Source organism: Populus trichocarpa, chromosome 6 (genome assembly GCF_000002775.5).
Source record: "Populus trichocarpa isolate Nisqually-1 chromosome 6, P.trichocarpa_v4.1, whole genome shotgun sequence".
Taxonomy (NCBI): Eukaryota; Viridiplantae; Streptophyta; class Magnoliopsida; order Malpighiales; family Salicaceae; genus Populus; species Populus trichocarpa.
The window spans coordinates 2607446-2630974 of NC_037290.2; the positions used below are offsets into that span (position 1 = coordinate 2607446).

General features: G+C 31.5%; 2 protein-coding genes across 4 annotated transcripts; both read left to right on the plus strand.

The window, feature by feature from the left end:
- Positions 1-4995: 4995 nt before the first annotated feature.
- LOC7496078 (UDP-glycosyltransferase 76B1) lies at positions 4996-12242 on the plus strand. Of its 2 annotated transcripts, none has more exons than XM_024603642.2 (2): positions 4996-5667; positions 11161-12242. In XM_024603642.2, the coding sequence occupies exons 1-2, from the start codon at positions 5079-5081 to the stop codon at positions 12048-12050; spliced, it is 1479 nt and encodes a 492-aa protein (XP_024459410.1). In that variant the 5' UTR covers positions 4996-5078; the 3' UTR covers positions 12051-12242. The 2 variants fall into 2 exon arrangements, with proteins under 2 accessions (XP_024459410.1, XP_002307975.3); XM_002307939.4 differs by having other exon boundaries at positions 11164-12242.
- Positions 12243-13892: 1650 nt separating this feature from the next.
- On the plus strand, positions 13893-22706 carry LOC7496079 (DNA gyrase subunit B, chloroplastic/mitochondrial). 2 transcript variants are annotated; one of them, XM_052454244.1, is made up of 21 exons: positions 13895-14092; positions 14384-14528; positions 14634-14714; positions 14845-14958; positions 15489-15545; positions 15849-15950; positions 16326-16476; positions 16825-16901; positions 17164-17274; positions 18014-18084; positions 18264-18405; positions 18839-18937; positions 19056-19184; positions 19330-19444; positions 20060-20127; positions 20405-20518; positions 20627-20743; positions 20874-20927; positions 21026-21131; positions 21553-21683; positions 22240-22706. In XM_052454244.1, the coding sequence occupies exons 1-21, from the start codon at positions 13944-13946 to the stop codon at positions 22306-22308; spliced, it is 2202 nt and encodes a 733-aa protein (XP_052310204.1). In that variant the 5' UTR covers positions 13895-13943; the 3' UTR covers positions 22309-22706. The 2 variants fall into 2 exon arrangements, with proteins under 2 accessions (XP_024458375.1, XP_052310204.1); XM_024602607.2 differs by lacking the exons at positions 21553-21683; positions 22240-22706 and having other exon boundaries at positions 13893-14092; positions 20840-20927.
- The last annotated feature ends 823 nt before the right edge of the window (positions 22707-23529 follow it).

Sequence of the window (23529 nt, forward strand, 5' to 3'; positions counted from 1 at the left end):
TTTTCAACCTCAATTTCAACCACAGTTTTAACCAAACATCTATTTTTTTCAAACCAACCTCAATTAAAAGTATTTTTTATAAAATAATTTTTTTAAAACCATAACCACAATAGCTACCACAGTACCAAACACACTCTTCGTGTCCCTTTGGCATTTCAACGTGTTTAGTAACTTCATGTTATTCTTTTAAGGATAGCGATAATTATGGCTTTTCTGCTTCTTTGCAAGAAAACTTTATAGCTAGAGCATCTGATTCACCATCAAAAACATTAACAGTTAGAGTCAAAACACTAGCGTGTGTGAGTCGAGAATGGAAACCTTTCTTTTTTCTTTTTCTTTTTCTTCCAGTGCTTCAAGATCTTGAGAATTAATACAGGATGCTAATCTAAGAGCTTTCTTGATTTCTCTTTCATCGTTGGTAGATAAAAAGTAAATAATAATAATTTAATTACTTATTTGACCAGTATAAAATCTATTTACAAACTCTGAAATTAATAATTTTCTCAAAGTTTTCCATGATAGAATTAAATGTTTATAAGTAGGAGCTATATATTCTAAAACTTCAAACCACCATTCCTTGGCACTATGAGTAAGTTTGCGAATGACAAATTTTATTTTTTAATAACTAGAAATCTTGTTCAAATAAAAGTAAGTTTGCCTATGTCTTAATTAGTAAAATCCTAATAAAATTAAAAGTCCTATCCAAATAGAAAGAAAAAAACAAAAAAAAATAATGGAAATTTCAAAACAGTAGCTTCCGGGCATATTTTGGTCCTAAAAAGGGATCTAGCTAATAAACCAGTTGTCCTTATATAATTAAATCTTTAAAACAATATCATAAAATCTCAGCTCGTTATGCTTGTTTTCATCAAATTGCATATTGAACCGTCTGAAATTTCTCAAAACCTAAAAATCTTAATAATTAAAACACTAATATAATAAAGATAATTATACCAAAAATAACAAAAAAAAAAAAGTGCCCCATCATCAATACCATCATATTAATATATAAGGTTTGTCATAATTTTATTTTTGTATAACGGCAACTTAGAGCGATAACATGTGCATGATTGGATGGTAGATGTTAATATATAAACATTTTTTATTTGAAAAAAAGAGTGAACTTAGCATTTTTCATAGCTGTTGAAACCAAGCTTGGCTTGAAATATTGAACTAAAAATCTAGGGATTCAAGCCTGATCTGGATAAAGATTTGAATTTAACTGGATTAGATATTGATATAATATAAAAACCGACTGATCTAATATCTAGCTAGATTACACTGAGAATACTTTTATAAAAAAACAAAATAATTTTATTTTAATGAGAATAGTTGATGTAAATTGATAACTCGAACGAAGTAGTTTACCAGGTCAATTCTTATGACAACTATGATGTTTTCCACGCTAACTCAGTGGAAGTACGGATTAAAAGTATTTTAAAATATCTGATCCATCTACCCGGGTCATGGCTGGATCTGGCCATGGAGGTGACCAGATGTCTGGACCCAGTCAATTCAAGATAAAAAGCAGAGAAGACATAAAATATTTCGTGGATACGGTTCACTGACTGAAAGTAGTGTGATTTTTTAAAGCTGTGATCAATCTCAAATCATACGCCCACGTAACCAGGTACTGTTCGAGTCGATGGATTATTTCAAAGAAGCCTAATTCATGCTACATTGATGCTTAGTTAAATTCTCGACATTAAAGTGCCACTAGAAATATGATTAAACACCACCATCCCCTTGTGATAACCCCTCGTGAGGTGATTGGAAAGTAATTAATTATATTTTATTAGTTATATTTTTTAAAAATAAATAGATAATGTGAAATACTAAATAAAAGTATTTTTATAATTCTTTTTTATGGGTTATGAATTTTTTTCAATTTTATATATTTGTTTTTGAAAATAAACTCCTCAAAATTATTTCTCTCCTTGATGCTTTAGCATTGGATGATGCACCATCATTAGGCATTGCAATTTAACTTGATCCAATAAATATTTATCCAGACAAGCTCATAGAATATGTGAGTGTTTTTTTATTTAACTATTTTAAGTAATGGTGATTGATAGAATATTAACCCACTTGTTTTGCAAGTTATTGCGGGTTATAATTTTTTTCACTAAAATAACATGTATGCAAGTTATTTTAATGTATTTTTTAGAGAGAAAAATTTTAAAATATAAATTGAAAATTTTATATAATCATCAAACTAAATAAATCAATAATTATTTATGTAAATAAAAAAAAATCGTCTGATAATAACCAAGAAAAAATGTAAAAATAAAACATTCACCTAACTATGTTATTTGCATCATGGATGGAAGCATGGTATGGTGATGTTTTTTAATTTGAAATAAAGAAAAATAAAAAAAATTAAATGTTTTAAAAAGTATTTTTAAATTGTAAAAACAAACATGTGATCGAGCTGAACAATGCATGGTTATTATTACATGGTGGACCTATGAGAAACGTCACAGCTTTCACAACACACAAAAAAAAGAAACAAACAAAAAACATGCTACTTTCAGTCAATGAATCGCATCCACGCATTGTTTTCTGTCTTTTCTCCTTCAATTTGAAGGATCATTGAGTCCAGACCTGGTCACCTCCATGGCCAGATGCAGCCATGACTCGGGTGGGCTTGCTAGACTTGCTTTAAGAATTGATACAGGAGAAGATTTGGATCCATTGACAGTCAATTGATCAACCTGTAAGTTGCAAGTTACCTCCTCAACTTGCAATATTCATCCACCATAATCAGGCTTTGTAATTTATCCCCATCTAATAATATTAGATTTCGACCGAATCAATCCAATCCAAACAAGTGACTTTTGTTTTTTTATGTAATTATTTTATCCCATAATAAATATAAATATTGTCCTTTTATTTTATACTGGATCATAGATAGCATTCGAGTAATGGATATTTCAATGAATATTTGATAAATAAGATATGAATAATTAAATATTTTATCTACTGCACAATGAATAAGATATAGGTTGTGTTTGTTTTTCGGAAACTGGTTTTCAGGAAACTATTTTCCAAACTTTTCTGTGTTTGTTTGTCATTAAAAAAGTTGGTCGACGGAAAACACTTTTTGATCGACGGAAAATACTTTTCAGTCAAAGAAAAATTTTACTTGGTTTCCAGGAAAGTATTTTCCTTTTATTTTGAGCGAAAAACACTTTCCGGAAGTTGTGAAAAATTTAAAAATGTCATATTATTTGCTGATTATATCAAATTTGGTCCTCAAACTTTTGATTGCTATATATATTTTGTTTTGAATATTTGTTTTTCAATTTCATCCATTATAATTTAATTTTTATATTAATTTTGGTTTTTATTTTTATAATTGTTATTTGCTTTTCCCTTATCATTTTTTAATTGAATTTTTTTATCTATCAAATTTGGTTCTTATTCTTTTGATTGTTATTTATTTTATTTGAAATAATTTATGAAATGTTAATTATTATTATTTTAATTTCTTCATCTTTTAATTTTTCAATTTTTTAGATTTGATCTTTATTATTTTGATTATTATTTATTTTATTTGAGATAATTTATGAAATTATATTTTTTTTCAATTTCATTCCCATTCAACAACCTTTTAATTTGTAAGATTTGTTTCTCATTATTTTAATAAACTTGAAAAAAAATAAAACATTAATAAGTTATTTTCCAGCTCATTTTCCATGACATAACCAAACACTAGAAATTATTTTCCAACTTATTTTTCATTGCACTACCAAACATCGAAAAATAATTCACTTTCCCGGAATTACACTTCCAAAAGAACACTACTTTCCAGCAAACAAGGGCCATAAAAATAAATAAAATTCAAACTTGTATTCTTATTGTCATTTTTATCCACAATGATGTATCTTCAGCTCTTATTATATATATAAAAAAACTCTAAAAAACATGGAATTTTCATTTCTATTGTTTCTATATTTTGACCAGGTTAAGTAAGTTGATGATTGATTTATTAGGTCGATTAAATTTGATTGAGTCAAATTTTATTCAGTTAAATATAAAACCTAGCTTATACCGTATCATAAATCGGCAAGTCAATAGGTTAACATGCAAAGCAATACCAGGTTTAATAACAAAATAGTTACTCTTGCATATGTTTGTTAATGTTGGACGTTACGAGCTTGTTCTAGAGTGTGGTTGTAGTTGTTTTTCAAAGTATTTTTCACTTAAAAATGTATCAAAATAATATTTTTTTTATTTTTTAAAAATCAATTTTGAAATCAGTGCATCAAAATGATCTAAAAACACCGAAAAATATTAATTTAAAGCAAATAAAAAAAATTTAATTTTTTTCAAAAATATTTTTAAAACGCAAAAACAAACAGGGCCGTCAAACAAAAAGTGGTAGTTATGTTAGAGAATAATATACATCATATCTTGAGACCTCACCTAACAGCTTAAGCTATCAGGTTGAGATGGTTCTATGACATGGTATCAGAGCCTTGATGACCAAGCGGTCACGAGTTCGAATCTCACCATCCTCATTTATTTGATAAAAATTAAGCACAAGGTAATGTGAACCTGTGTAAGTTTCAAGCCCAAAGGGCTTTCACTTGAGGGGGTGTGTTAGAGAATAATATAAATCATATCTTGAGACCTCACCTAACAGCTTAAGCTATCGGGTTGAGATGGTTCTTTGACAAGTTATAGTAGGGTTTTGTTAGGTATCTTTTTTTTTTTTCATGGACAAATTTTAAATTTACCATTCAACTATATTAGATAATTAAACCAATTATATACTCAGAATATTTTTTATATCAATTATTTATTTTTTATTTAGATAATTTTATTGAATATAATTAATGAAATTGTTAATTATTTACGTGATAACCGTCAAAGAATGAAATGGAAAGGATTTTTATTTTACAGTGAGAGTACAGGTGAAAGATATATATCTACTTTCCATTCCAGGCTTGAGAACTCAATATATTCGTTAAATCATCCCAACTACTTCTATTTATAGTGATATATATCTACTTTTCAACCTTTCAAAATCATTATCTTCCCAGGTTGTCTTCCATTTATGCTGTCACCTTAAAATGGAATTAAACTTTAGCAGTACAAGAACATATAAACCTTCTATATCAAGGACATCGCAACATATGCAAGTGAACATGGAACTTGAAACAGAAGCCTGGAACATGAAGAACAAGCAAGTCGGAAAGAGAAAAGGTCATTTGTTGCTTGTCCCTTGCCCCTTGCAAGGTCACATGAACCCAATGCTTCACTTGGCCACAATTCTTCATTCTCATGGTTTCCTAATCACCATTACTGAAACACAGCCCAGCTCTCCAGTAGTATTCCCTCCTCACCGCCCTGATTTCTTGTTTGAATCCATTGATGGATTGGATAACAGCCCTAGTGAAATATTCAAAGGGGATGTTGTCACGTTCTTATACACACTTAACACAAAGTGTAAAGCACCATTCCATGATTGCTTGTCAAGGATTCAAACGAACAGCACACAGGGTCCTGTAACATGCATCATCCATGACGCAGTCATGTTCTTTTCCGTAGATGTTGCAGATGATATGAAGATTCCAAGGATTGTCTTGAGGACAAGCAGTGCCACCAATTTCTATGGGCTTTCACTTCTCAAGCAAAAGGGTGATCTACTTGCAATCCAAGGTACGGTTAAACATACATAGAAAATGATGCTGTTCATATAACATACTGTCTGCATAATATCCACACAACATGAGCCATAACTCACCAAGTTTTTAGAAGTTATTATACGGGTACTGTCGTTTTGAGTTATACATATAGTTGATAAATCTAGCAAAACTGGGCCTCAGTTTTTAATTAAATGGAATAAAAATTAACCAATTTGACCCGATGGACTTCAATTAAGGCCAGTTAACATCAAGGAAAATAAAAAATAAAATTAAATGATGTTGTTTTAATAAAAATACCAGCTTGGTTCAGTAATGCAAACTCTTTTTTTGGATCGGTTTTTAAGTCGGTTTTGACAACCTTATATTTAATTACTTATTAAATCCGGTAGCTGAGTTTATGATGGTTGCTTTTGATTTCTTTTAATTTTTGTATTTATTTTATGTGAGATATATTTATTAATTAGTATATAACTAATCAAAAAGTGGTAGATTTAGATCCACTTTATTTATTAATTATGTACATTTCTCTCTTGGCTTGGATGGTTTTGATAATTAAGTCAAATTATAGACCAGCCAAAGTTCAACCAATTCCCACCATTAATCTGCTGACGAAAATAGGTATCCTTCATGTGGTTTTTATGTGATGCAATGGGGAAAAAAAGTATCCTCTGTCTTGTAAAGAATTTTTATTGGACTTAATTACCTTAATTTCCAGGTTATAAACCTAGCTTGATCTAAGAATTTCTCATTTGAAGCCATTTTTTTAATTTTCACGTCCACATATGTTGTATTTTCTTTCTTTTCCTGATAGAAGAATTATATAAATTTGGGTTCTGATAAAGAAATAAAGAATAAATTCTTGAGTTTTTTTTTTAAGAAAAGTATTTTTCTATGACTTTGATAAACTTTTTTTTTCTTTGAGAAAATTATAATGACTCCCTTGATATTTGAATAAGATGACATTTTGCCTTCTCGTGAATCTTTAATCCAAGATCAGTAGATAGTTTGATATTTGAAAACTTGCCTAAGAATCCTAAATGTAAAACCAAATGGGAATTAATTAATAAAAAAAAATTCGTTAGTGATTAATCATATTGTAAACAATTATATCTTATAAAAACCTCTAAATTTATAAAAACACGAGACGATAAAAGATTATCAACTCTCAAAACACCCATAAAAATTGCAATTATTAAAATTGCAATTATTTGTATTTTTTAGTTGATCATTTTTTTTATTATATCAATATAAATATTAAATATTAGAGCGTCCTCTAAAAACAAATAAGAAATTTATTTTGCAAGAATCACCGGCCGGGTTTTTTTAAAAACAAATTACACTTCAGATAACTGAATTAACACAATATTTAAGTTTTGATGAAAAGATAAAAATATCCATGATTTAATTAATTTATTTATTCCCTTTTCTTATACCTTTTTTCGCCCTTTCCTCTATCCCTTCCTGGCGTCCTTCCCTTTTCACATTGACTGACCAAACCAGGTAAATAAAACCCCACTCATCTTCCTCCTCCTCCTATTCTTTCTCCTTGTCACCAAGGTCATCACATCCACTTTGATAAATTAAAATCCTAATTTAAAATTATAATTCTTAATTTATTAATTCTTTTACTGCTTGGTGCCTCTTCTTCATTTTTGTTTTGGTTTCCTAGTTTAGTGAGTTTTGGGTTTGGGAAATGACGACGACAAAGATTAAAAATTGCTTTTGAAGGTTGTTTTATAATTGGCTTTTGTAAGATCTAAGTCTTTTAAGAACTTGGGCTTTTTAATTTGAATTGTGTGTTGGGTAATTGGAGATTTAGTGGGTTTGGAGAAATTAAATTGTGTGATGGTTGCTTGATTTTTTCGGGTTTGCAGTGATTTTCAAAGAACGAAAAAAGGTGTGTGATGTAGAGAGAAAGAGGTTTGAAAACACTAAAAATTTAAGAAAATCAGGGAAGAAGATTGTAGGCACTTACAATTGCAAAGAGAGAAGAATGAAAATAGAGCTCTTGCTAGGTGTATTCAGGAGTTTGAAGATGAAAGGGGCTAGTTTTGACTTTTTAATTCTTTACAGCTGGTGTTTTTTTTTTAATTGAAACGAAATATTTTGTTTTAGAGTATTTTGACGTGTTGTTTAGGGTTCATATATATATATATATATATATAAAATTCAAAATATTAATTTCGTATATATAATTTAAATTTTAAATACAATGTCAAGTATCTAAAATTCTAAATATAATTTTAAATTTTAAATATTTTTATTTAGTAACTACTAGATCATTGGTCTGTTCTACGCTACAGGTTCGGATCAAATCTATTCAAGCGTAGCTAATAGTTTTCTAGTAGAAAAATAAATAAATTGGAGTTTATCCAATGTGATGTGATCAACTTGATTGGTTTTAAAGATAATTTAGGCGTCATATAAAAATATGGTTTGATTTAAAAATAAATCAAGACGACATCCTTTTTAAAAAAAATATTAAGACGACAACATATTAGATCAATTCAGGTCAACTCGAGTTAACCTTCTAAATCCGCGACTCTGGTCATGAAACCATGATAACCCTAAATAAAAAAAAATCATAATAAATTATAATGTTTAATTCCCAATAAACTTATTGTTGAATAATGAAATTAGAAAAAATAATTTTAAAAAAATAAAAGGACACAATAAAATAACCTTAGTTTACCTAGATTATCTCGCAAAACCTATAACTTAGATCATGAGATTGTGATAACTTAATAAAAAACAAACCAAAACAAATAACAAAGCTTGTTTCATGACCAATCAAATATTGAAGATGTTGAATGATGAAACTAAAAAAAAAAAATCAACTAAAAAAATAAAATAAAAAACTCAAGTCAGTTGGGTTAACCTGTTAAATCTATAACATAGATCATGAGACAGAGATAACCACAAAGATAGTAAACCACAACAAATTATAAAGTTTAATCTCCAATAAATTAAGTATTAAAAGATGAAATTAAAAAAATAGTATTCATAGAACAAAATACATAGAATGAAACTAGAATATCTTGACCAAAATTTGGCCAAGAAATCCAGAATAAACCGAGATGATTCCAAGATTTAGAATGAAATAAAATTAATTTTGAATTGTGTTTTTTTTTTAAAAAACAATACAAGATATACCAATTATTTCAAGCATAACAAAATGAAATCGACAACCTTGTTAAAAGATCCACCGAGTGAAAAGAGAATATTTAGCTCAAGTGTTAAGGTCAAATCAAGGCCCCTTTCACAGTATCTGATTACAATTTATCTTACATGTTTCACAGGCTTGGTTTTAATTCTTCTAAATCCACAACGACTTTCTTTGTTTGATTAGAGATGCTATAAAAGAAAGCAATTTGAAAACCCCACAATTGTAAGATTTATGAAAAAGCTTGACGAAGAAAAATATAAGACAGGAGTCATTGATTCAAATAAATTTAATATTTTTTGGTAATTTAATAATATAATTAAAAAACAGTCAATGATTAATAGAAAAAACTAAACGTGTTGTCTAATACTATGAAAAAATACCCTTTAAATATTCTTAAAAGATCTCAATAATCTTGTTTGATAACAAAAAAAAAAGATGAGAATGAGATAATCTCGTAAAAAAATAAATAAATATGAAGCTCCATTACAAGAAAAGCAAACATTGAAGAACGAACTGATAAAAAATAGTCAATTTTAAAAAGAACAAAAAAACCTTACTAAAGTCGGCGTGCCAAATTCACGGACTGGTTATGAGACTCGGATAACATTGGAGGTCAACTCTCAAGCAAATTAAATGATAAATGACAAAACTGAAAAAAAAAACACAAGTCAACTTGAGTTATAGCTCGACTAACTCGTGATCCGAGATATGAGATAAGGATAACCCCATGGAAAGAAAAAAGAAAAAAATATCATAAAGCTTAAGACCCAATAACCTAATGCCGAAGGATGAAATTGAAAAAAAAAGTTAAAAAGAACTTAAAAAAGACCGAAATTAAATCGGGCTAATCTTTGAAACTCTTAACCTAGATCACGAAACCATGATTACCCCATAAAAGACAAACATGAAAAAATCACGAATAAAAATTCTTAATCATCCAAAATAAAAACAAAACAAAAAGTAATCAAAATAATGAAGATCAAATCTGGAATAAAAAATAAATGAAAGAAAATAATGAGGGACTAAATTGAAAAATAAAGTTAACCAAGAAAATGATAAAAAAAATAGCAAAAAAAAAGGACCAAATTGAATAAAAAATTAAATGAAATAAAATGTTGAGGAACTACATTAAAAAAATAAAGTAAATGATAAAAAAAATAACAATCAAAAGAATGATGATCAAATTAGATAAAAAAAATTAAATGAAATAAAATGACGAGGAACAAAATTAAAAAAAAATCAACTTAAAAAAGCATTAAAAAAACAAATAGCAATAAAAAGAATGATAACTAAAACTGACACAAATAAAAACTGATATGACACATTTAATCTTTGGAAGGGCTAGTGCAAAATTCTAGGTGATAAGAGAAAAAAGTAGGAGGAAAAGAAAAAATATCAACAAGAGCTCAATCGCTGCCTTGCTGTGCACACACGCTTGACCACCAAGAAGAGGACGGCACACACTTCCAACGTTGTTGTGAAAGGTTGTGTTTGACCGTTGAGAGATGCCAAACACGTCGCTTAAAGAATATATGTGTCTCTCACTTGTTGTCATCTGCGTAGCATGAGCAAGCACCTATTATTTTTTTTAATTATATTTATATATTTTTAAGAGATATAATTGTCTCTCATTCAAATTGATTATAACTAAAAAATTATAATGAAAATATAAAAAGCTCTCAGTGTTATTTTTTTTTTTTTTTGAAGGTAATGTAGTTAGTGTGCAATCAAATATTAAAAGATCGAAAGGCTCTTAGACCACAATTGCTTTTAAATGTTATTCAAATCATTTCATTGTATATCTAAAATGTTATAGGGCTAATTTGTCCTCGATCAATATAATAATAATAAATATATTTTATGAAAAAGATTGTTTTGCCTACAATAGCTAATTAAATTATTTTGATTGAGAATTAAATGATTTTGATTGAAAATGATTAAATGACTAATTTAGTATTCCAATTTATAATAAATTGTGTCTTAGTGTAAAGTGAAAAATTGATCTCTTTTAGCTTTTTTTTTTTTTTAATGATGGTACTTTTTTTTAGTATTAAATCAATCATAATAAACTTGTAATATTTTAAAAAAATTTCATTAGCTGATTTGGCACGTTTTTGACTTAATATATAAAATGTTATTTTATTAGGATATAATTTTATTTATTTATTTTTTGTTACGGCCCTCAAATTTCATGAGGGTTAAGGCAATTTCCCCTTTTTCTTTCAATTGTAATAGTTGTTATCCTTAAACAAGTTTCTGCACACACTTAATCTCTCAAGTAGCTTCAAGGCTTCTAGTTTTTCTAGTGGGATTCACACTTGTTTTTGAATTTGTTCCTAGCAGAACAACAATTATTGGAGGAACCACTTGATGAGATTCCTTTTTTAAGAGTTAAGGACATGCCATTGTTCAACAAATCCAACCAAGAAGTTGTAGACAGGGTTTTTGATCCCATTGATGATGGAACCAGGACAGCTTCAGCTATAATTTGGAACTCTCTTAGCTGCCTAGAACAAGCAATCTGTGATAAATTCAAATCAAAAATTGGAGCCCCAATGTTCTGTATTGGACCTCTTCATAAGCACTCAAACGCTGCTCTAAGCAGTTTTTTGACCGAAGAGCAAAGCTGCATCTCTTGGCTTGACACACAAAGGTCAAATTCTGTCATTTATGTAAGCATTGGTAGCTTAGTTATGATAACGGAAACTGAACTGGCTGAGATGGCCTGGGGGCTGGCCAATAGTGGTCATCCATTTTTGTGGGTGATTCGACCTGGTTTGGTCCACGGCTCAAATGGGTTCGATCTCTTGCCTACAGAATTTGAAAATATTACGAAGAAAAGAGGTCGAATAGTTGGCTGGGCACCACAAAAGGAGGTGCTGGCGCATCAAACTATAGGAGCATTTTGGACTCACAATGGTTGGAACTCAACCATCGAGAGTATTAGCGAAGGGGTCCCTATGCTTTGTTGGCCCCATGTGGGAGACCAGAAGGTGAATGCAAGGCTGGTTAGTCATTTATGGAGAGTTGGGATCCAGTTGGAGAGATTGGAGAGAGGAAATATAGAGGACTATATCAGAAGGTTAATGGCGGGTGAGGAAGGAAAGCAAACCAAAATGAGGGCTATGCAGCTGAAGGAGAAGATCGACGTTTCAATAAGAGAAGGAGGTTCTTCTCATGAATCTGTTGGCAACTTGATCACTTTTATCAACTTGTTACTGAGTTGTTAAGGGGCCTCGAGAGGTTTGATGCATGTATCACAAGTGGCTTCGAAGGTTGCCTCCCTTCATCCTCCATGTATAACCAATTCTTTAGTTGCTTTATTCATCATGTTATTTTTTATTTTTTTAATGAACTAATATCAGATATTTTTTTTTTTATTAATATGGATGTCCAGGCTAGCTTGCATGTACCTCGACTAATTCCACGGGCCTTGAAGTTAACGACCATGTAAGCCTCCAGTGGCAAATCATGAATTGCACGATGTACATCTCCACTAGGATGCATCTCAAGAGTTAATAGAAGATTATCTAAAGAACATGATCGACTTAGTCTTGAGAATCTGACTATAAAAGACCATGTTTGCTATCATATTAGCAATCACATGACTCGAACTTGAGACCATAAAAAAAGCAAACCCCTTGATCCCAAGCTCTTACCACTTGGCCACTTAGATATTGCTATGATGTCTTTGTGGTAGAATGGATGTTTATATAATTTAGGGGATGTAAATTGTATGCATTTTATTTTTAATTTGTCAAATGAGATTATGTAGTATAGTTTTCTGTCTTCACAATGGAATCAACTTTTTTTTTTTTTTAAAGATTATCTTATTTCTTCAACTTTTAGTATGATCTATTTATTACTCTACCAACCCTAGAATTTATTAGTGTACGGGAAAGGATGCAACCTTATAACAATTTGCCAAGTAATTGAATTTCAAAAAATTCACTTTAATTGTTTATCATGATGTCATTCTATATGCAGTAAATAATATAAATAACCTTTCACCAAAAAAATATAAATAGTTCAAATTACTTGAATATGAATTGTATGTGTAAATTTATCAAATAAGTAATACCCATTCATGTAAAACCCATTAATTTAGCATTTTTCTTAATATCAATGTTATGTGACTTGATTAAGATTAAAACATATATTTTAGGTTTAATATTTTTTTAGGCTCACTTATTCCTTAATTAATGTTGTGTTTGGTTAGTGTTTAAGATAAAAAAAAATAAATATAAAAGAGACAGAAATATAAATTGGTTAGTATTTAAATTTAAATTAAGATTTTTTTTTTCAATTTCATCCTTCAATTTATTAAACTTAGGTCTACGATTTCACGATTGTAAATTTAAAAGATTAATCAAGGCTCAGAAGATCCGTCCAGATCAACAATTATTATAGATTGAAGCAAAAAATTTACCATTTTATCTTTTTAAAAATTTTACACTCACCTTTTAATATATATATATATATATATATATATATATAAAACATTATTTTAATATATTTTTAATTAAAATTTCTTTTTAAAAAGCATGTCTCGAACCTACGTGACAGTGGAAAACTTGAGAGGTAGACTGAAAGGAAAGAAACATGATTCCTTTCTCTTAGTCATTTGGATTAAAGTAGAATTTTAAAAAGTCTTCTACTCTTAACAATGACCATAACCTTTTTTTCACAAGTTTTATAAGATGAAGCTACTCTCTTTGTACTCAAACCGACAAGTTTTTTTTTTTTTTTTTTTTAGGAAACAAAAAAACTGACTAGAGAACACTCCATGAAAAAGATATACTATAAGCTATTTCCAAACCTAGTACATTGTCGTTCTCTTACTCACATAAAAATGAGATTTATAGGTAATTATGGTGGTGGGCTTTTCTTATAGGCTAAGCCCAAACACAACATTTTAGGTTTATATTTTCAAAGCCCATATTCGACTTCATGGACACGGTACCAATGGGCCATAAAAATAGAATCTCTTCATGGGTTGCTAGAAATTGACCCACAAGGAAGAGGAGGAGGGAAAATGGGAAATCGACCAGCTTTTTTTTTTTTTTTTTAATCAACAAGACTCTAATTGCTTTGGGCTCTAAAAAAAATACGAGCAAAAAACAATGGCGCGTCTTCTTCTAAAACCTCACAACAGCAGTAGACACTGCATCTCTTTACTCAGAGCTACCATGACCTCCTCCTCCTCTTCTTCTGTTACTTGGTCTCACTCATTCTCTTCTCTCTCCCGCCCCTTAGTCTCCTTCAAGCCAAGGTATTTTCTTTGCTCTTTTACTCTCTTTTTCATTGGTTAGTTTCTGTTTGTTGAAATCGCGAGATAAATCAAGGGAAAGTTGCATTTTTGGTGCTTTTGAGTTCTTTTATTGGTGGAAAAATGGGAAATTAGAGGAAAAAAAGTTATGGGTTTTTGTTAAAAATTAATGTAGGTTAAGAGTTTTATAAAAAAAAAAAAATATGGTGAAAGAAGGGGTTTTGGTTTTTCTAGGGTTTTAAAAATCCAAACCTTAAGATTTTGAATTATTTGTTTGTTTTTGTGTAATTACAGGGTGAGTTTCCCATTGAGGACGGTTCCAAGTAGATTTTTGGTGCAAAATGGGGTCTCACCAAGAGCTTTAATGTCTACCAGTGCAGCAACTGAATCACAGAAAGAAAGCGCGAGCTCGAAAGCTTATGGGTCTGATCAAATTCAGGTGAAAATTTATATAAACAAAAGTCATTTTTTTTTTGTAATTTGTAAGTAATGGATGCTTTGTAAATAATGAGGGGTTTGATAAGTTCTGTTTTGATGTGTCTAGGTGTTGAAAGGATTAGAGCCTGTAAGGAAAAGGCCAGGGATGTATATTGGAAGTACGGGACCGCGTGGTCTGCACCATTTGGTAACTTATATTGTTACCTCTCTTTTGTCATTGCGGATTCTAGGTTCTATTTTACTCAGTTTATCTTAAGTAAATTGGAAACAAGGTTTTTTTTTTTATTATTTTAATTGGTTGTGGTTCTTTTTAATAGGTGTATGAGATATTAGATAATGCTGTTGATGAGGCCCAAGCAGGATATGCTTCAAAGATAAATGTTGTTCTGCATTCGGATAATTCCATTAGCATTACTGACAATGGGCGTGGGGTATGAGGATTTTTTTGTCATTTTAGTTATTGTCATTACCTTTTATTATAGATTTTTTTCTTCTAATTCCAATAATTAACCTTGTCAGTTTATGCATCTGACTTTCCCATTGTTATTCATGCTGTGACATTCAATTCTTTCCAGGGCTTGTTTGTGTTGGAGAGGATGCTAGTTTGGAGAATATTGTTAGTTTATGCTTTAACATGTGACTGTAAACAATTTGATGCTCTTTTCAGAATATAATTTAGAGTGTGCCTTTTGAAATGTAATGATCATGATGTTACTTTTCTTTTCTTTTTTGATGGACCTAAATACCCATGTAATCACGAGACAAGAAGTTATTCCAAGCCATTTTCTTTTTCATTTTTTTTCAAGGGACCTGTATTCACTTTAAATTGAGTTCCACTGCTTACCATTTTCCCTTGAAGATTTCTTATTTGACAATAAGAATTTTGTTTTGATGATTGCCTTAGATTCATCATGTATTTTACTGCTACACTAACATGCTTCTCTGTTTTACTTGTTTACAGATTCCCACTGACTTGCATCAGGTGACAAAGAAATCTGCCCTGGAGACTGTGTTAACGGTAAAATGCATGGTCAACTGGCCATCTTAAAATATGACTAGTTCTATCCATCATATTTAAGGGTTTTAAGGTGCTGAATGCATTTTTTGCTTGATAGAAGCATGATATTTGGAGTGTGCTGAGTGTTTTATTTTTATTTTTATGAAACCTGTATTTTAAAATCTTAGTTTAAACATTCAAGTAAATGCACTTGTAGTTTATTCACACTGTTATAGCAATTTTTTTCTTTTTTCTTCCTCTTGTTGTCATGTATTAGATTGTGTTTCGAAAGTTTTTATTTTTAGTTTTTTTTTTCATTTTCAGGTCTTACATGCTGGCGGCAAATTTGGTGGTTCTAACAGTGGATATAGTGTCTCTGGTGGGCTACATGGTGTGGGTTTATCTGTTGTCAATGCTTTGTCTGAGGTATGTCTTTATTATGTTTTGGACTTTTTTACTTCCTTGTAGAGGCACATGTTAACCTACAACACCAGGAGGTGGACTACTTTAAGAATGGACGGAATTCATAGAATCTTACTAGCATTATTATGATTTTAAATTAATGTGACATAAATATTCTGTATCCAGAATATTTTGAATTAGAGGCAATGTCCAAGGGCAATCCCTTTGCAGGGAATTGAAATTTCCTTATTTATGACAATGGAGAATTGTGGAATTTATGAGCTTCTTCACTGTCCATGTCTTGCTTTGCCTTTCCCTTAAGGTTTACTTCTTGGCTACCAATTACCACAATGTAGAAAATGTTGACTTTTGTAAAATTTGTCACATCTTAAATCACAGGAACTAGAAGTTACAGTTTGGCGTGATGGAAAGGAGTACCAGCAGAAATATTCTCGTGGAAACCCTGTGACAACTCTAATGTGTTATGAACTTTCAGCAGAATCGAAAGACCAAAAAGGGACTCGCATCAGATTCTGGCCTGACAAAGAAGGTTTTCCTCGACTTTTGAAAACCCATATAATTTTTATGGTTGCTATTTTATGCTTCATTACCCAGTTCTCAATGTTTGTTTACATAATGGGATAGAATAGTGTTTGCCTCTTCACAATGTAATGCTTCATGGGCCTTTAGAGGAGTTTCTGATGTTCAACAGTATTGGGCTCCACTTCTCCCTTCAGTTTTCTTTGCTTATTTTTTTTTCTTTTTCTTTTTTTGGTGGTGAATGTTGCATTCATAGACTCATTTATGTACTTCTCCTCATAATGCACCATTCTTCGTTTATTGAATTTTTTTTTCTGACAATCTCTTTTTTTTTGTTGACTTCTAAATTCTTTTGCAGTATTCACCACTGAGATTCAGTTTGACTACAACACAGTAGGTGGACGGGTCAGGGAGCTTGCATTTTTGAACCCAAAGGTAGAGCTGTTACTTTTTATTATGTCAACCTTAATCCTATTGATCCCTACTCTTTCATCACAAATTGATTTTCTACTTGAGGAATAATCGAATGATTATTCTGATCCTTTTTACTTTTCATCACAAATGGGTTTTCTACTTGGGAATAATTGACCTTGGCTATTATCTATTTTCTTCATGTGATTGGATAGCTTTGCAATTTGATGCAATGCTTGCTTTTTCATTAATTGGTATGCTGTCTCTTCTTGATTTGCCTTTGCAGCTTGCTATTTCATTGAAAAAAGAGGACAATGATCCGGAGAAGAATCAGTATGATGAACATTTCTATGCAGGTGGATTGATTGAATATGTGAATTGGCTAAATACTGATAAGGTATTATTATATTTTTTTGAGCAACTCTCCTGGCTGTTATTTTAATGCCTACAACCTTTGTTTTGTTATATTATCTCGTTTAGCAAGTTAGCAAACTCTCAGTCTTCCATAAATCATGATGGGATAAAGATGATACTTAGGTTCTTATGGTTGGGTTTGTCTTTGCTGATGAAATAAGATAATTGAGGACTAAAGAAAATTATTAAGGGGAAAGAAAAAAAAAACCAGACTCTGTGACTTTCTTTTGGCCCCTTAAGAGACACGCTCCATCTGCCTTATCCATTGTGAGTGGAAGTTTATGGTTGGCGATTTGCTCTTAAATAATAGATTTATGGTTGGTGACATCTATGCCCCTGTCAATGGTTGAGAAACCACATCTATCCTTGCATTTCTTGGTACATTACATACTTCCTGGTAGGTTGAGACATGTGATGCAGGCTTTTTTGATAAATCATGAGTGGTGTGGAGTCCAGGATGGGACTTCCTTTTGATGCATTTTATTGGTTCAGGAAGGGTATACCCTATTAATTGGAGGTGGGTTGGTATGACCCATTTGTGAGTGACAATAATCTGCCTCTGGTTTAGGTCTTTTACCTTGCAACTCCTTGAGGGATTAGGGATCCTAATAATATCAGGTTCTTTGACAGCTTCAAAAAAGAATTCCGACATGGATATGGCTATGTCATTTGGACATGTCTATTTGTTGGATTGAATGTTGACTTATGGTTATTTGATCCAGAAATCGCTTCATGATGTTGTGAGTTTCAGAAAAGAAGTAGATGGAATTGCAATTGATATGGCTCTCCAATGGTAAACTACTATCTACCAGTGCATATGCTTCCTCCCAATATTGTTTTCCTTTCCGTATGCATCAAGAATGTTAATGTCTTTTGTCTCAAAATTGCTGCATTGAATACTATTTCTACATATTGTTGACAGCCATTCCTTCAACAACCTTTGTGCTTTAACTTTTCTCCTTTCTTTACCAGGTGTTCTGATGCTTACTCAGATACAATCCTGGGATATGCTAATAGCATACGTACTGTTGATGGTGGAACCCATATAGATGGGGTGAAGGCTTCATTGACAAGAACTCTCAATAACTTTGGGAAAAAGTCAAAAGTCATTAAGGTACGTCCCTTGTTGCATGTTGTCGGCCACTCTTGAATTTCAGCATCCTTTCTCTTGGTTGTTTAGCTACCTTCACTCACTATCTTTGAGGTTTTCCCTCCCACCCATCTTTGTTCATTTACAGCTGCCTCCTAAGAATTTTATGCTCTGCCATACCCTTTGAGGTTTTCTCTGCCCTTCATTTATAACAGAAAGTTCCAAATGCAAAGTTACCGTATTACAATTGGAAGATAGAACACAAACTTGGTTTCTTTGGCATAAGATGCTTTCAAAACATGGTATTGGGTCATGGAGAGCAGTTCATATTTGAATGAAATGATTTGAAGTAGTTAAATTGATTGAAGATGGAAATCTATTTCATTATTGATTGGGTGAACTGTGATTAAAGTAGTTGTATTCGCTATGATAAAGTATTTTTTCTGTTTGATTGCAGGATAAGGATATTAGTTTAAGCGGTGAACATGTAAGGGAGGGATTGACATGCATTATCTCAGTCAAAGTTCCAAGCCCAGAATTTGAAGGTCAGACAAAGGTATGTCCATCCATCATAATTTTCAAGAGTTACTGATGATTTCTCCAGCTTATTGCTGGTGTTGCCACTCTCAAGCTGTTCATACCATCCATTACTGGCTTTTCTGTATGTCTGAAAGACAAGGTTGGGAAATCCGGAGGTGCGGAAAGTGGTAGAGCAATCTGTCCAGGAGTATCTTACTGAATATTTGGAGTTGCATCCTGATGTTCTTGATTCAATCTTATCAAAGTCTCTAAATGCTCTCAAGGTATCTTTGTTGTTAGCACTCTTTTTTCTTCATTATCTTTTGTGATTCAATCATCATTCTGTAAAAGTCTTTTTCTAAGAACTCTCAAATATTGTGTTTCTGCTGGTCTTAAACCTTGAGATTTTCTGTATTTTTTTCATTAAAGGCAGCTTTGGCAGCAAAGAGGGCAAGAGAATTGGTGAGACAAAAAAGTGTTTTGAAATCATCATCTCTTCCAGGAAAACTGGCTGATTGCTCATCTACAGATCCTGAAGAATCTGGTAGCTGTTCTATTTTTTTTTCTTTTGTGCTTTTAATATGAAACTCGTTTGACCTTCATGGGATTTTAGAAATTCTATAATAATGACCATACATCTTATGTTATTCATGCCATTTGAGTTGTCTTGCCTTTGTTCAATCAAGTGGACATCATTTATCAGTTACAAGCATGGTTGGATTACTGATCAATTGCCTGACATGTGAGTTTAAGAAAGATCCTTGAGAATTTACACATGCGGCAGAGTGAGTTATTTATTCATTCATCCGATAATCACTTCTGACCCCTGCAATTTGTTCATTATTGCAAGTGTCTTTGGTTGGATTAAGATCCTCCAATTACATCATTTCTGCTTTAGGAGCAAGTCATATGGCTCCAACAATGCTAAAATTCAACTGTTGTCATTACTAGTTTCAAAATGATCCATTAGCACCCACTTCAACAAGCTGTAGACATTTTTGTTAGTTTAAATGCTTAGCATGACTAATTTGCCATGTAGGCAAATGATAAACCTAGTTCTGTGTTGAGTTTAGATGGACTTTCAGAAAATAAGAATTAAAGTCTGTTGGTCTCATTTGTCTTTCTAGCATGTTATTTAATTGTCCTTTGATGTTTGCAGAAATTTTTATAGTTGAAGGAGATTCAGCTGGAGGGAGTGCCAAACAAGGCCGTGATCGACGCTTTCAGGTAATTACACTGAATGTGCGGTGGTGTTTAATCTGCAGGCAATTGCTGAAACATGTTTAATAAACAGTAAACAATTGGGATGGTTTTTTCTGTTTTCATGGAATGAGCTTGTATCAACTACAATGTCTCAATGGTCTCAAACAGTTTTATTATCCCAAGTAAGTTAGAACTCATTTGGGATAATGGTGCTGCTGTTTCTGATTGTAATGTCTTACCTGCACTCTAGAATAACTTGGGATGACTGTAGAATATTGATCACTGAAACTTGTTACTGCAGGCTATTCTCCCTTTGAGGGGTAAAATTCTGAATATAGAAAGAAGAGATGAGGAGGCAATGTACAAAAATGAAGAGATCCAAAATCTTATACTTGCCCTTGGACTTGGAGTGAAGGTAAAGTCCTTTTCTCCTTGTTTTGTTTTTTTCTTTTACTTGTCACTTTTTGGTTTTATCATCTGAACTGCTTTTCTTACTTCATGTGTGAAATCTTCTTGGTTACAGGGAGAGGATTTTAAAAAAGATGCTCTTCGTTATCATAGGATCATCATCTTAACAGATGCTGATGTGGACGGTGCTCACATCCGAACTCTTCTGCTGACTTTCTTCTTTAGATATCAGGTAGATGATGGAGAAATTTGTCTCAACAAACATTTCCTCTTAAAATAAATAAATGAGAGAAATAAACAACTTTTAAATGCCTTAAAAAAATTGAAGGAGAGATGTACAATTATGGAAACCTTCTGTGCAGAGAGCTTTATTTGATGAAGGCTGCATTTATGTTGGTGTGCCACCCCTATATAAGGTTGGTTTGTCTATATGATGGATCCCTGTGAGAGTTGATTTATAAATTATTATCCATCGGCCAATTTGTTTCTTTCATTTTCCAACTGACATGACCAGGTTGAGAGGGGAAAGCAGGTTTACTATTGTTTTGATGATGCAGAACTCAGAAAGGTTCAAAGTTCATTCCCTCAAAATGCATCATACAACATGCAAAGGTTCAAAGGTAAGATCTATTAACTGTAACACGAACATAATTGTCTATTTATGAGACTTTCCCCCGCCTTCCATTCATTCTGTCAACTAGCAATGCATTAATGTTTTTCGTTTCTAAATGGAAAAAACAGGCTGTTATAGATCATCGAATGGTCATGTGCATTCTTATCTAACTTCGTAGTTGAAATTCAGCCATCTATGTGCTATATAGTCAATAGTGTAATAAAGAATTCTGTTACTGAATCTATTTGGTGCGATATGATGATGCAGTATGACATACTTTCCCCTGGGTCACACGCACACATGCATACAGATGAATATATACATTTCACCCTCTCCTAAAATCTTCAAAACCTCAAAGAAAGTATATGCATAAATCTTCAATTAACAGTTGAGATTTGGATATTCTAACCTGTGTTTGTAAAATACAGGCTTGGGGGAAATGATGCCTGCACAACTGTGGGAAACAACAATGGACCCAGAGCAAAGGCTGCTGAAACAATTAGTGGTTGAAGATGCAGCAGAGGCCAGTGTTGTCTTTTCATCTCTTATGGGTACCCGGGTAAGCTATATCTTGCACACGAATGTTCAGGTTGCAAATTACAATAAACTTGAGCCAGCTAGCTCCTTTTGAACTTCCTGGAAGGAGCTATTAATGAACTACTATTATTGCCTTTTCTTTTATCAAAATTGAACTTGGGACCTTTCTGTCTTAGAAACAGTAAAGGGCAGCGTTTTAAATGCAGAAGAGATTAAAAAACCAAATAACATATCTAAACAGTGATAAAAGGAATCGTGTAAATTTTCCAGGGAACTTCCTGAGGATACAAATGAACATAGGAAAATAGATTGATAAGGAGACAACTTAATAATAATACACTAAAGCATTTTTCAGGGGAATTGTATCTTAGACTAGTTCTCTTTCCCTTTACAATGTGTATATAATATGCATGTGTGCTTGTTCTTGCTTGCTTGGGAAAATTTGCACCAAGAAATGCTTGAAAGACCTTTCCATTGAAGTGTCAATCATCACATAAATTAGATCGTGTAACTGCTGGAATTACTGATCCATGGTGATAATGTTCCAATGTAACTTTTTTTTTATGGTTTTCTTTCAGGTGGATGGCCGCAAGGAACTTATTCAGAAAGCGGCAAGAATGATTAACGTTGATCATTTGGACATCTGACAACACCAAAGTTTTTATGCTGTACACGGCAACAGGGATAAGTCAGGTGGTGCGGCTACATGATTGACCTAGGCATCCCATTTTTTTGATCTCCATGTCAATCCATAGATTGCTTTTGGGTGTAAAAAAAGGTGGAAGAGTTCAGTAGGTGGTTCGGCCATTGCAGTTAAGATGTGCGAGCGTTGAACTCTATTAATCTAGAATGTATAATAGCATCAATTTTCCTCTCCACAGATGTACTTTTAGTTTAATTTTCTGTTGATATCAGTTTCTCAAAGGCTTCATGAGATAACATTTGATTATTATTATGGGGCAAAAGAAATAGGGATAACGGGGATAGAAATGTATTTGATTAAAAAGACATGAATGTATTCATAAAAAAAATATTGTTTCATTGATGATTTTGGAGTGAATTTTTGCAATTCTAAAATATCTAATTATTTTTTAAAATATACAAGTTTGAGAATAATATATATTAAAAATAAAATAATTTTTTTAATATTTTATCATGTTTTGTTTATTGTCAACTAAATACAGTTATTTTGTTTTTATTATCACTACCAAACACAATTATATCTATCTCACAATATATCACAATTATATTTGTTCATGTCTAATTATGTTTTTAACCTCACAATTATATTTGTTCATGTCTAATTATGTTTTTAACCTAGTTTATTTGGTGTAATGTTGAATCCAATCTAACACTATCAATAACCAAAATAGAAATCAATATAATAATTCCCATATCATTGATAATATGAAATAACTAAAATAGTAACAGAAAATAATAATAATAATAATAATAGAAATAGCTAAACCTGACCAGTCAGTACTGTAGGGAAAAAAAAGAGTGCCACTAATCTATAAATTAATTCGATAACCCAATGATCATGATCTTTTCAAGTCGATTTTTTAATCTATTATAACAATTATTAAAAAATAATTACTAATGCTCTGTTAAGCTTCTTGAACTTGTCAATTATGTCACTCATGTTTCAAATTAAGGTTTATTAAGATTAAAATTGGATTTTCCTAATTTGGGAAAAACCTTTCTATCCAAATGGGATTTCTAAATTTTAATTTGATGGTTGGTTCTTGGCAATAATCTTTTGTTTGGATTAATTAATTAATTTGTCACCAAGCTTGGCAGGGACTGGATTGTAAGTAAAATCAAAGGGAAGGTTCCGTCTTCCTGGGCTCTTGGCCTATTATCTTGTG